Raw genomic sequence first — 14426 nt, forward strand, 5'->3', positions numbered from 1 at the left:
CAGACCAAAGGACACATTTCCACCAGTCTAATGTCCATTGCTCGTGTTTCTTGGCCCAAGCAAGTTTCTTCTTCTTATTGGTGTCCTTTAGTAGTGGTTTCTTTGCAGTAATTCGACCATGAAGGCCTGATTCATACAGTCCCCTCTGAACAGTTGATGTTGAGATGTGTCTGTTACTTGAACTCTGTGAAGCATTTATTTGGGCTGCAATTTCTGAGGCTGGTAACTCTAATGAACTTATCCTCTGCAGCAGAGGTAACTCTGGGTCTTCCTTTCCTGTGGCGGTCCTCATGAGAGCCAGTTTCATCATAGCGCTTGATGGTTTTTGCGACTGCACTTGAAGAAACTTTCAAAGTTCTTGACATTTTCCGTATTGACTGACCTTCATGTCTTAAAGTAATGATGGACTGTCATTTCTCTTTGCTTGTTTGAGCTGTTCTTGCCATAATATGGACTTGGTCTTTTATCATATATGGCTATCTCTGTATACCTTGTCACAACACAACTGATTGGCTCAAACGCATTAAGATGGAAAGAAATTCCATAAATTAACTTTTAAGAAGGCACACCTGTTAATTGAAATGCATTCCAGGTGACTACCTCATGAAGCTGGTTGAGAGAATGCCAAGAGTGTGCAAAGCTGTCATCAAGGCAAAGGGTGGCTATTTGAAGAATCTCAAATATAAAATATATTTATATGTTTTGTTTAACACTTTTTTGGTTACTACATGATTCCATATGTGTTATTTCATAGTTTTGATTTCTTCACTATTATTCTACAATATGAAAAATAGTTTAAAAAAAAAAAAAACTTGAATGAGTAGGTGTGTCCAAACTTTTGACTGGTAGTGTACTTTATTGAGGTTGTCTCACCAAGCTATCTTAAAATGAATGCACTAATTGTCGCTCTGGATAAGAGCGTCTGCTAAATGACTAAAATGTAAATGTAAAATGTATTTGCAGGGAGCAGGCTTCATCCTTTTTAGTGTACTCAAGCTAGTAGTAAAATGCCTTTATATTGCTGTCAATAAGCATTGATTATGCTGGAAACAAGCTAACATAAAGTATTTCGGAGGAAATATATCAAAAGCGAGCCCCTCCCTTAGTGAGTATTTATGATTCCGAGTCACACAGCCAGGCCCTGAAAACAGAGTTGAAGAAAAGCAAGTGCAGACCTGGCCGCTATGCCTTCAAACATGGCAGCAATCCACGTATCCCCCACATATGATTAAGCTAGTTAAATATTTCACAGTCCTGAAAGATTTTGATCCGACTGTAATCATGTAATAAATTAAAGCCATAAATGGCAAGATCCCTTCAGTCATCTATACTGTAGAGCTGAACCAACTACCAACCAGCAGCTCTTAAATGGATACTTTAAGAGCTGCTTCCCCAGAGTCAGATGATCTCGTAGATACCATTTGTATGTCTCTGTGTCCAGTATGAAGAGCGTTAGAGGTAGTTTCTCGAGCCAATGCTAACTAGACAAACGGCCTCATTGCCAAAATCCCGAACTATCCCTTTAATTGGTGAGAGAGGCAGAGTAGAGAGAGAGAGAGAGAGAGAGAGAGAGAGAGGCAGAGTAGAGGGAGAGTGAGAGAGAGGCAGAGTAGAGAGAGAGAGAGAGGCAGAGTTGAGAGAGAAAGAAAGGCAGAGTAGAGCGAGAGAGAGAGGCAGAGTAGAGCGAGAGAGAGGCAGAGCAGAGAGAGAGAGAGAGACAGAGAGAGAGACAGACAGCAGTTCAGCATGGCATTGGGCCCAGCCGCCCAGGGACAGTACGTACAACCAGCTCAGAGAACATGGCATCCAGCTCCTCTTCATGCGGCATGGGCAGGGAGGGCTCCATGGTCTGTAGGATGAAGTTACTGTCATGGCGAAGGCGGTAGGTGATCTCCGGGTGATCACTCCCTTTAAAACAGCAGAAAATATCGAAGAGGCCCCGCCCTGGACGCTTGCGAGGGGCCATGGCGTGGCGGCCAGGGATTGGGCTTTTTCTAGGGTACGTTACTGTCTCTCACCACGGCTTCCTGTAGAAGGAGACAAGAGGGGAAACAAGACAGAATGTTAGTGAAATACATGGTCGGAGTCGTTTCACCAGGTCATTCATCGCAATCACTTTGGCTTCTGAGGGTGTGATATATGCCATCCCCAGGGAGCGTGATGTATGTAAATTCTAACCCTGAGGGTATGGTCTATATATCCCCCCAAGGTGTGGTCTATGTCACTCCCAGGGCGTGGTGTATGTCACACAGAGGAAATTATCTATGTCATGGGCAATTCCGCGGTAACAGAATTTTTCACTTTAAAATGTATGTCAAACCAAAACCAATGATTGCAAAGTTAAACAAACCATACAACTCTATGCACAAGGATGACATTTAACAATTTCCACAGGATATTTACCAAAAACACATTTACTTGAAGAACAGTGCAGATGCAAAGTTTGGTAACAGAATTACGGCACAAACAGCACAAACTGTCATTCTATCACCAAATGTTGCATCTGTACTGTTCTTCAAGTAAATGTGGGTGGCTGAGTTAAAACACAGGCCTAACATTTAAAAAGTTATCATTTTTAGATAAAACTATACTACATATAATCACGTCACCAAATAACTAATTTAAACACACTATTTTGCAAAGGATGTCTACAGTAGCCTCAACAGCAATTTGTAGGGTAGCACCATTGTGTAGCCGGAGGACAGCTAGCTTCCGTCCTCCTCTGGGTACATTGACTTCAATACAAAACCTAGGAGGCTCATGGTTCTCACCCCCTTCTATAGACTTTCACAGTAATTATGACAACTTCCGGAGGATGTCCTCCAGCCTATCAGAGCTCTTGTAGCATGAACTGACATGTTGTCCACCCAATCAAAGGATCAGAGCATTAATCAATTTTCCCTATACCCATCATGAGGTTGCTACAACCTAGCCTATGAATTAAAGTTTACAACGTAGGTGCACACAGGTCGAGAGACAAATTTGAGGTGACAGAGTGACATTCAATACCGCCTTGCACACTCTTGCCTGCATCTAGCTGATATATGGTGTAATCACTAGTCCAACAGTATGTTTATCCCTGTTTTGTTCCGTTTGCTTCTGTTTACATACACCCACGTTGTATTCCTTCTCTTCCCTTGTGGACTTCAGTACACAACACATCAGCTGTATGTGACCAGGCGAAAAAAAAGTTCCAAGTCAAACCGATACACACAGCCTACATCGTAAAGTAACGTCATAGTCAGCATAGCTAATAGAACTAACACGTTAGTAAACCCGCTACAATCATGCAGTAACGTTAGTGTAAAGTCAGTAAGCAGTTACACCGGTGGGCCCCGGTGGCAATAAATTAGTAATACCAAAAGCTTACCATGACTTGGAAAAGTTCCAGTGTTGTGTTGGAAAGTCATAGCCAGCTAGCTAACATAGCATCCCTCCGTTTGAGCAGGGTGTTTCAGTAGGCTAAACTCGATAGCTGCATTTGCTAGCTAAGTAAGTGAAACTGAAAGAGAAAATAAAAATATGAAATCTCTCTCTCTTGCTTCTCCTTAATTATGGAATAAATTAATTTGTCTTCATCTCTCTTTGAGTCAACTACTCACCACATTTTATACACTGCAGTGCTAGCTAGCTGTAGATTATGCTTTCAGTACTAGATCAATTCTCTGATCCTTTCATTGGGTGGACAACATGTCAGTTCATGCTGCAAGAGCTCTGATAGGCTTGAGGATGTCCTCCGGAAGTTGTCATAATTACTGTGTAAGTCCATGGAAGGGTGTGAGAACCATGAGCCTCCAAGGTTTTGTATTGAAGTCAATGTATCCAGAGCAGAACGGAAGCTAGCTGTCCTCCGGCTACACCATGGTGCTACCCTATAGAGTGCTGTTGAGGCTACTGTAGACGTTCTTCGCAAAATAGTGTGTTTTAATCAGTTATTTGGTGACATGTGATTACATTTTGTATAGTTTTATCTAAAATGTGTTTAATTTTTATGAAATTCACTGAGGAGGATGGTCTTGGTCAGGGAGATGACCAAGAACCCAATGGTCACTCTGACAGAGCTCCAGAGTTCCTCTGTGGAGATGGGAGAACCTTCCAGAAGAACAACCATCTCTGCAGCACTGAGGAGTGGCAGACGGAAGCCATTCCTCAGTAAAAGGCACATGATAGCCCGCTTGGAGTTTGCCAAAAGGCACCTAAAGGACTCTCAGACCATGAGAAACAAGACTCTCTGGTCTGATGAAACCAAGATTGAACTCTTTGGCTGAATGCCAAGCGTCACGTCTGGAGGAAACCTGGCACCATCCCTACGGTGAAGCATGGTGGTGGCAGTATCATGCTGTGGGGATGTTTTTTCAGCGGCAGGGAGACTAGTCAGGATCGAGTGAAAGATGAACGGAGCAAAGTACAGAGAGATCCTTGATGAAAACGTGCTCCAGAGCGCTCAGGACCTCAGACTGGGGGTGAAGGTTCACCTTCCAACAGGACAACGACCCTAAGCACACAGCCAAGACAACCCAGGAGTGGCTTCTGGACAAGTCTCTGAATGTCCTTGAGTGGCCCAGCCAGAGCCCGGGCTTGAACCCAATCTAACATCTCTGGAGAGACCTGAAAATAGGAGTCTGTTAGATGACTAAGCTGCAGCGAAAAAAGCGCTCCTTGAAGTCGGTGATGCGCAGCAAGAGCATGGACAACTTCTTCCAGCGCACCAGCAACGGCGAAGTCCGCCTACCCTCAGGGATCATCCACGAGCCTCCGCCACCCCCCTCTCCTCCCCCTTCGGGGAGACGCCCCTGACCTGCGAGCGCCTACCCTCCCTCTCCCCGTCGCTCAGCCCCAAGCCCTCGCTTTTGTCCAACTCGCCCTCCCACAGTCCCTCCCTCTTCCTGACCTCAAAGCTCAGCTCCAGGACCAGCTCCAGTCCCAGCCGGTGAAGACCCACTGCTTCCAGAAGCACATCTTCCGCCGGCCCACCTGCTACCAGCAATGCAAACACGTGATCCAGGGAAACTCCAAGCAGGGTCTGCGCTGTAAAGCTTGTAAGCTGGGCGCCCACCTCTGGTGCTCCTCTGAGCTATCCCAAAAGCCCTGTACAGGAAAGACTGGGGCCTTTAAACAAAACTTCAGCTCCCCTCTCCTGACTAACGATATGTTAGGGGTGGTCAAGGAGGCTCTGCCATCGCAAGAATCTGGTAAAGTAAAGGGGGAATTGAGCCTGTGTATGAGGCCCTGCGTTACAGGATGTCACTGGAACAGATGAGACACTCTAGCTTCAGAAGCATCACTGAGTCCCCCATTCATGAGGTGGAGAGAGTGGAGGAGGGACTGGAAACGCAACCAATCGCTGAGGAGGAGTTTGTCCCAGAGACTGAGACTCTCACGCCTCCTGAAAGCAAGAAGGCCGATTCGGAGGAAGACTCCAAAGAGCATCGACGTCCACTCCGTACACACCTATGTGGCTCTGTACAAGTTCATCCCACAGGAGAAGAGTGATCTGGAATTACAACCTGGCGATAGAGTGCAAGTAACTGATGACTCCAATGAGGACTGGTGGAAGGGAAAAAGCAAAGACAAGCTGGGTTTCTTCCCTGACAACTTTGTACAGAGATTGCGCCCAGGTGAGTGAGTGTGGAAGGTCACGGGTGGTTTCCATGGTGACCGTGACAGAGGTCAAATGACTGTGAAAGAGTCCCAGATCTGTGTGGGGAAGAACGAAGAGCTGGACGGTTTCCTAAAGCTGAGCAGTGGGAAGAAGAGAGGTCTAGTCCCTACCAAGCATCTTCTGGAGATATGACTTCTGTAAGAAAGGGTAATTCTCTGTACCTGCCCTGAAGACCACCCTCTATCAGGAGCACCTCCCTAACACCTCACCGACCGCCAACTCCCTGGATGTGGAAATGGACACTCCCACCACCACCAGAAAACATAGAGAGGTTGGGATAATATTTTGGACACTGGCCAGGATCGAGTCAGTTTTATGGCTTCACTTGGAGTGATGGAATATTTTAGAGCGAAAGGGGGGGGCTTCTGTTGAGCTAGCTGCTTTACCTGTGGTGTACCATCACACTCTGTCACATGTTCACGCACACATACCAACATTGACGATAACAATGGCCCTGGAGCTTGGGGGAGTGACTGTAGCAGGCAGTGCTTGTCTGAAAGATGTATGGATACCTCACAATCTACACAGGCACTGCTTCTGCTTTAGCCAAGGTAGAGAAGACTGGCAGTTTTTTGCGGTGTGGTCGTGTGGAAACTCAAAGCTCTAACCAACGGACTTAGAGAATTCTAGGGTGCCCTTTTGGATTTCATGTGAAAGTGAAATTTGGCAGAGTCAAAGTTCTGTAGCATTTTATTATAGCAGTTTGTTGCGAAAATGCTATTTTCCTTTGAGGTTGTCCTCTTATGCCCCTCCCAGACATATATGGTATAGCCGCATTCCCTCTGGCACAGATGTTTTAGAACATTGGGGCAAACCAAAGTGGGTAGGTGGTAGGGGTAGTTTCAAGTTTTAATGTCACAAGTACAGTGAAATGCCTTTCTTGCAAACTCAAAACCCAACAATGTAATAATCAATAACAATGTATTAATAGAAACAAACATGAGAAATAAGAATAAGAAATACGAAATACACAGTAAAGAAAGTAAGTAAGTAATCATCCTATGTACAGGAAATATTTTTAAAAAGTCAGTTCCAATACCATATTTACAATGTGCAGGGATACTGGAGTGATGGAGGTAGATATGTATAGGGGTAAGGTGACTAGGCAACAGGATATAAGATAAACACAGTAGCAGCAGCTTGTATGTGAGTGGTTGTGCGGGAGTGTATAGTCAGTATAAATGTACAGTGGCTTGCGAAAGTATTCACCCCCCTTCCTATTTTGTTGCCTTACAACCTGGAATTAAAATGGATTTTTTGAGGGTTTGTATCATTTGATTTACACAACATGCCTACTTTCAAGATGCAAAATATTTTTTTTTGTGAAACAAACAAGAAATAAGAAAAGAAAAACAGAAAACTTGAGCGTGCATAACAATTCACCCCCCAAAGTCACTACTTTGTAGAGCCACCTTTGCAGCAATTACAGCTGCAAGTCTCTTGGGGTATGTCTCTATAAGCTTGGCACATCTAGCCACTGGGATTGTTGCCCTTTCTTCAAAGCAAAACTGCTCCAGCTCCTTCAAGTTGGATGAGTTCCACTGGTGTACAGCAATCTTTAAGTCATACCACAGATTCTCAATTGGATTGAGGTCTCGGCTTTGACTAGGCCAATCCAAGACATTTAAATGTTTCCCCTTAAACCACTCCAGTGTTGCTTTAGCAGTATGCTAAGGGTCATTGTCCTGCTGGAAGGTGAACCTCCATCCCAGTCTCAAATCTCTGGAAGACTGAAACAGGTTTCCCTCAAGAATTTCCCTGTATTTAGCGCCATCCACCATTCCTTCAATTCTGACCAGTTTCCCAGTACCTGCCGATGAAATACATCCCCAGAGCATGATGCTGCCACCACCATGCTTCATTGTGGGGATGGTGTTCTCAGGGTGATGAGAGGTGTTGGGTTTGCGCTAGACACAGCGTTTTCCTTGATGGCCAAAAAGCTCAATTTTAGTCTCATCTGACCAGAGTACCTTCTTCCATATGTTTGGGGAGTCTCCCACATGCCTTTTGGCGAACACCAAACGTGTTTGCTTATTATTGTCACGCTCTGGCGCCGGGACTTTGTATGTTGAGCCAGGGTGTGTTCGTTTCGTGGTGTTCTGTTTGGTTGGGTTGTTCTATGTGTTGTATTTCTTTGTTTGGTTGAGTGACTCCCAATCAGAGGTAACGAGTGTCAGCTGTTGGCTCGTTGTCTCTGATTGGGAGCCATATTTATACTGTCTGTTTTCACCTTGTGTTTGTGGGTTTTTGTTCCTTGTCAGTCATTGTCTGAGGACGTTACGTATCGTTTATTGTTTTGTATTCGTGTGTGCACTTTACTATTAAAGTATGTTCGCTCAACACGCTGCGCCTTGGTCCTCTCTAACCAACGATCGTGACAGAAAAACCCATCTTAACCAGACCAAGCAGCGTATTCAGGAGCCAACGCTGGCAGATCTCCGTGGCAACCTCGACTGGATCAAGCAGCGTGACGAGGAGAGAGGATGGACGTGGGAGGAGATGATTGCGAGTTTGGCAAGAGGGAGAGAGGCCTTGGCCACGGGGAGGAGAGACCCCCAGGAAATTTTTAGGGGGGGGCTCACGACGTCGGGCCAGCAGGTGTACGGGTTAGAGCGGTGCAAAGCGTTGGCAGAGAAGGCCGCCAGGTTAGGGGGGCCACTGGGCACAGAGGAGAGGGAAAGTGTGGAGGCACGGCGAGAGGTACTGGGGTGTGTTACCAGTCCGGTCCGGCCCGTTCCTGATCCCTGCGTGGGGCCAGTGGTGTGTGTCCCCAGTACGGTCCGGCCTGTTCCTGCCATTCCCACCAAGGCAGTGGTGCGCGTCGTCAGCCCAGCCCGGCCTGTTCCTGCCATTCCCACCAAGTCAGTGGTGCGCGTCGTCAGCCCAGCCCGGCCTGTTCCTGCCATTCCCACCAAGTCAGTGGTGTGCGTCGACAGCCCAGCCCGGCCTGTTACTGTCATTCCCACCAAGTCAGTGGTGTGCGTCGACAGCCCAGCCCGGCCTGTTCCTGCCATTCCCACCAAGTCAGTGGTGTGCGTCGACAGCCCAGCCCGGCCTGTTCCTGCTCCACGCACAAAGCCTACGGTGTGCGTCGCCAGCCCAGCCCGGCCTGTTCCTGCTCCACGCACAAAGCCTACGGTGTGCGTCGCCAGCCCAGCCCGGCCTGTTCCTGCTCCACGCACAAAGCCTACGGTGTGCGTCGCCAGCCCAGCCCGGCCTGTTCCTGCTCCACGCACAAAGCCTACGGTGTGCGTCGCCAGCCCAGCCCGGCCTGTCCCTGCTCCACGCACAAAGCCTACGGTGTGCGTCGCTAGCCCGACCCGGCCTGTTCTTGCCACTCGCACCAAACCAGGGGTGCGAGTCGCAAGCCTGGTCCAACCCGTTCCTGCTACTCGCACCAAGCCAGGGGTGCGAGTCGTCAGCCTGGTCCAGCCCGTTCCTGCTACTCGCACCAAACCAGGGATGCGAGTCGTCAGCCTGGTCCAGCTCGTTCCTGCTACTCGCACCAAGCCAGGGAATGGAGTCGTCAGTCCGGTGAGGCCCGTTCCTGTTCCACGCACCAAGCCAGGGGCGCGTGTCGTCAGTCCGGCTCCGACCAGCGGGGCTAGACAGGACCAGGGGTACTTTGGGGGGTTGGAGAGGAGGTGGGGATCAGGGCCGGAACCAGAACCACCGCCGAGGAGGTATGCCCACCCAGCCCTCCCTTGTTTAGCCTTATTGAGGCGCGGTCGCAGTCCGCGCCTTTAGGGGGGGGTACTGTCACGCTCTGGCTCCGGGACTTTGTATGTTGAGCCAGGGTGTGTTCGTTTCGGGGTGTTCTGTTTGGTTGGGTTGTTCTATGTGTTGTATTTCTTTGTTTGGTTGAGTGACTCCCAATCAGAGGTAACGAGTGTCAGCTGTTGGCTCGTTGTCTCTGATTGGGAGCCATATTTATACTGTCTGTTTTCACCTTGTGTTTGTGGGTTTTTGTTCCTTGTCAGTCATTGTCTGAGGACGTTACGTATCGTTTATTGTTTTGTATTCGTGTGTGCACTTTACTATTAAAGTATGTTCGCTCAACACGCTGCGCCTTGGTCCTCTCTAACCAACGATCGTGACAATTATTTTCTTTAAGCAATGGCTTTTTTCTGGCCACTCTTCCGTAAAGCCCAGCTCTGTGGAGTGTACGGCTTAAAGTGGTTCTATGGACAGATACTCCAATCTCTGATGTGGAGCTTTGCAGCTCCTTCAGGGTTATCTTTGGTCTCTTTGTTGCCTCTCTGATTAATGCCCTCCTTGCCTGGTCCGTGAGTTTTGGAGGGCGGCCCTCTCTTGGCAGGTTTGTTGTGGTGCCATATTCTTTCAATTTTTTAATAATGGATTTAATGGTGCTCTGTGGGATGTTGAAAGTTTCTGATATTTTTTTATAACCCAACCCTGATCTGTACTTCTCCACAACTTTGTCCCTGACCTGTTTGGAGAGCTCCTTGGTCTTCATGGTGCCACTTGATGGTGGTGCCCCTTGCTTAGTGGTGTTGCAGACTCTGGGGCCTTTCAGAACAGGTGTATATATACTGAGATCATGTGACTCTTAGATTGCACACAGGTGGACTTTATTTAACTCATTATGTGACTTCGGAAGGTAATTGGTTGCACCAGATCTTATTTAGGGGCTTCATAGCAAAGGGGGTGAATATATATGCACGCACCCCTTTTCTGTTATTTATTTTTTAGAACTTTTTGAAATAAGTTATTTTTTACATTTCACTTCACCAATTTGGACTATTTCGTGTATGTCCATTATATGACATACACATACAAACCATTTACATTAAAGGTTGTAATGCAATAAAATAGGAAAAATGCCAAGGGGGATGAATACTTTTGCAAGGCACTGCCTTCGGAAAGTATTCAGACCCCTTGACTTTTCCCACATTTTGTTATGTTTCAGCATCATTCTAAAATCAATTAAAATGTTTTTTTCTCTCATCAAGCTACACACAATACACCATAACAACAAAGCAAAAACTGGTTTTTAGAAATGTTTGCACATTTCAACATCTCTTTTTTTTTCTTTTTTTTCTTTTTTTGTATCTGAATGTCCTTGAGTGGCCCAGCCAGAGCCCGGACTTGAACCCGATCTAACATCTCTGGAGAGACCTGAAAATAGCTGCGCAGCGACACTCCCCATCCAACCTGACAGAGCTTGAGTGGATCTGCATAGAAGAATGGGAGAAACTCCCCAAATACTGCTGTGCCAAGCTTGTAGCGTCATTCCCAAGAAGACTCAAGGCTGTGATTGCTGCCAAAGGTGCTTCAATAAAGTACTGAGTAAAGGGTCTGAATACTTATTTAAATGTGATATTATAAAAACCTGTTTTTGCTTTGTCATTATGGGGCATTGTGTGTAGATTGATGAGTGGAAGAAACGATTTAATCAATTTTAGAATAAGGCTGTAACATAACAAAAGGGGTCTGAATACTTTACGAATGCACTGTATTACCTCAACTACCTCGTACCCCTGCACATTGACTCGGTACCAGTACTACTTTTATATAGCCTTGTTATTGTTGTCTTTTGCGTTACTAAGATCCAGACTGGGCCAGTCAAAACAAATGGCAGGACGTTAGTCTTTAAAGAGGGAAAGATTCGGATGTTATGAGAGTAAATCATGCGACTCGTATCTGTGAGCTTTGATTAAGCAGGAGCCAGAGACTCAACTCCCGCTGAGAGAATAAGAGAAAAAATCTAAATGAAAGGAGAAAAGTATATCACCTCAGAATTTTGTTAAACTGAAAAGTTACATGAATATTAACTTGTAATCATCTATGAGGTCCTGGGGTTAGCTAATAGAAACCAGGATTGGCCTGAGAAGCCAATCTAACAACCGCAGGAGAGGAAAGTGAAACCCAGTAATCTGTGATAGCAGACGGTGTGGTCCCCGGTCAGTTTAGGGTCAGACTGAGGGCAGTCTACTCTGTTTTGGGTTAATTCACAAAAATCTCTGTGAATAATTTACACAAGGTTAGATGAGAGGGCCTTGCTCTCAATGTTTCTCCTGGGAGAGGTTGATATACACAAGGCCAGAGCGAGAGAGATCAGCTTCCAAAACAGCCAAGCAAGCACTACCCTGACCTTCCACAAAGCACTACGCAAACACCATCATTCAACCTCTTCAGTTACTATAAAGAGGCTTTTCTTGAACTAATGATGTGTGGGTGTGGGTGTGGGTGTGGGTGTGGGTGTGCTAAATCCTGTGGTTGTGTAGCTAGGCTACATCCTGTGGTTGTGTAGCTAGCTAAATCCAGTGGTTGTGTCGCTAGACTAAAGCCTGTGGTTGTGTAGCTATGCTAAATCCTGTGTTGATGTAACTATGCTAAATCCTGTGGTTGTGTAGCTAGGCTAAATCCTGTGGATGTGTAGCTAGGCTAAATCCTGTGGTTGTGTATCTGGCTAAATCCTGTGGTTGTGTAGCTAGACTAAATCATGTGGTTGTGTAGCTAGACTAAATAATGTGGTTGTGTAGCTATGCTAAATCCTGTGGTTGTGTAGCTAGGCTAAATCATGTTGTGTAGCTAGGCTAAATCCTGTGGTTGTGTAGCTGGCTAAATCCTGTGGTTGTGTAGCTAGACTAAATCATATGGTTGTGTAGCTAGGCTAAATCCTGTGGTTGTGTAACTAAGCTAAATCCTGTGGCTGTGTAGCTAGGCTAAATCCTGTGTTTGTGGAACACACATAACCCATACAATCCACACCATTGAAGTCTTGGAGTAGCCTATTAGAGAACAACTTTACCACTTTCTTACAGTAGGTATGGACAAATGAGAACAGACCAAGACTGGAAACATGAATGACCACTCTTTGCAGCAGGTAGGCCTATATACAATATGTTGTATAGTTGCTTGTATAGGCTACTACTGTAGGATATTGTAAGATATGATATGTATAATATTTCCTAATTTAATTGTGTTATCACTGAATCAACAGCTGACAAAGGCAGATGGTTTGAACATGTACAGTACCAGTCAAAAGTTTGGACAGACCTACTCATTCAAGGGTTTTCTGTATTTTTACTATTTTCTACATTGTAGAATAATAGTGAAGACATCAAAACTATGAAATAACACATATGGAATCATGTAGTAACCAAAAAGTTGTTAAACAAATCAAAATATATTTAAGATTTGAGATTCTTCAAATAGCCACCCGTTGCCTTGATGACAGCTTTGCACACTCTTGGCATTCTCTCAACCAGCTTCACCTGAAATGCTTTACCAAATATGGAAAAGAGTTCCCACATATGCTGAGCACTTGTTGGCTGCTTTTCCTTCACTCTGCAGTCCGACTCATCCCAAACCATCTCAATTGGGTTGAGGTCGAGGGATTGTGGAGGCCAGGTCATCTGATGGAGCACTCCATCACTCTCCTTCTTGGTCAAATAGCCCTTACACAGCCTGGAGGTGTGTTGGGTCATTGTCCTGTTGAAAAACAAATGATAGTCCCACTAAGCCCAAACCAGATGGGATGGCGTATCGCTTCAGAATTCTGTGGTAGCCATGCTGGTTAAGTATGCCTTGAATTCTAAATAAATCACAGACAGTGTCACCAGCAAAGCACCCCCACACCATAACACCTCCTCCTCCATGCTTTACGGTGGGAAATACATATGCGGAAATCATCCGTTCACCCAAAAGTTTCTCACAATTTGGACTCAAGATCAAAGGACACATTTCCACCAGTCTAATGTCAATTGCTCATGTTTCTTGGCCCAAGCAAGTCTCTTCTTCTTATTGGTGTCCTTTAGTAGTGGTTTCTTTGCAGCAATTCGACCATGAAGGCCTGATTCACACAGTCCCCTCTGAACAGTTGATGTTGAGATGTGTCTGTGACTTGAACACTGTGAAGCATTTATTTGGGCTGCAATTAAAGAGGCTGGTAACTCTAACGAACTTATCCTCTGCAGCAGAGGTAACTCTGGGTCTTCCATTCCTGTGGTGGTCCTCATGAGAGCCAGTTTCATCATAGCGCTTGATGATTTTTGTGACTGCACTTGAAGAAACGTTCAAAGTTCTTGAAATGTTCCATATTGACTGACCTTCATGTCTTAAAGTAATGATGGACTGTCGTTTCTCTTTGCTTATTTGAGCTGTTCTTGCCATAATATGGACTTGGTCTTTTACCAAATAGGGCTATCTTCTGTATACCCTCCCTACCTTGTCACAGCACAACTAATTGGCTCAAACGCATTAAGGAATAAATTCCACAAATTAACTTTTAAGAAGGCACACCTGTTAATTGAAATGCATTCCAGGTGACTACTTAATGAAGCTGGTTGAGAGAATGCCAAGAGTGTGCAAAGCTGTCATCAAGGCAAACGGTGGCTATTTGAAGAATCTCAAATATAAAATATATTTTGATTTGTTTAACACTTTCTTGGTTACTACATGATTCCATATGTGTTATTTCATAGTTTTGATGTCTTAACTATTATTCTACAATGTAAAAAATTGTCTAAATAAATAAAAACCCTTGAATGAGTAGGTGTGTCCAAACTTTTGACTGGTAGTGTATATGGAAATAAAGACAATGGCCGACAAAGTAAAAACAAACACACATCGTCTAGAGATGCCTAACCTTAAACATGACATAAAACCAAGATGTCTCTACACGAAATCAAATTAAAATAAGTGTCAAAATGAAAAAAAGTCTCTCTCCCCGGCAGTCATTTTAAAAACACATGAAACGGTCAGTTTATTTATGTGCAACCTTGTTCTTCCTGAATGG

General features: G+C 45.3%; 1 protein-coding gene and 1 pseudogene across 4 annotated transcripts in view; one reads left to right on the plus strand and one right to left on the minus strand.

The window, feature by feature from the left end:
• Positions 1–14426, minus strand: part of LOC311145994 (disheveled-associated activator of morphogenesis 1-A-like) — an 89394-nt gene that overhangs the window by 45200 nt on the left and 29768 nt on the right. For all 3 annotated transcript variants that reach the window (XM_084182419.1, XM_084182420.1, XM_084182418.1), the window contains exon 2: positions 1784–2027. In XM_084182419.1, the coding sequence (XP_084038545.1) occupies positions 1784–1966 (183 nt within the window). In that variant the 5' untranslated portion in view covers positions 1967–2027. The remainder of the gene's footprint in view (positions 1–1783; positions 2028–14426) is intronic.
• On the plus strand, positions 4672–5794 carry LOC311145566 (SH3 and cysteine-rich domain-containing protein 2-like; annotated as a pseudogene). Its single transcript has one exon. The product of its transcript is annotated as an SH3 and cysteine-rich domain-containing protein 2-like (transcript).

Source organism: Coregonus lavaretus, assembly GCF_964263955.1.
Source record: "Coregonus lavaretus genome assembly, chromosome: 18".
NCBI classification, from domain to species: domain Eukaryota; kingdom Metazoa; phylum Chordata; class Actinopteri; order Salmoniformes; family Salmonidae; genus Coregonus; species Coregonus lavaretus.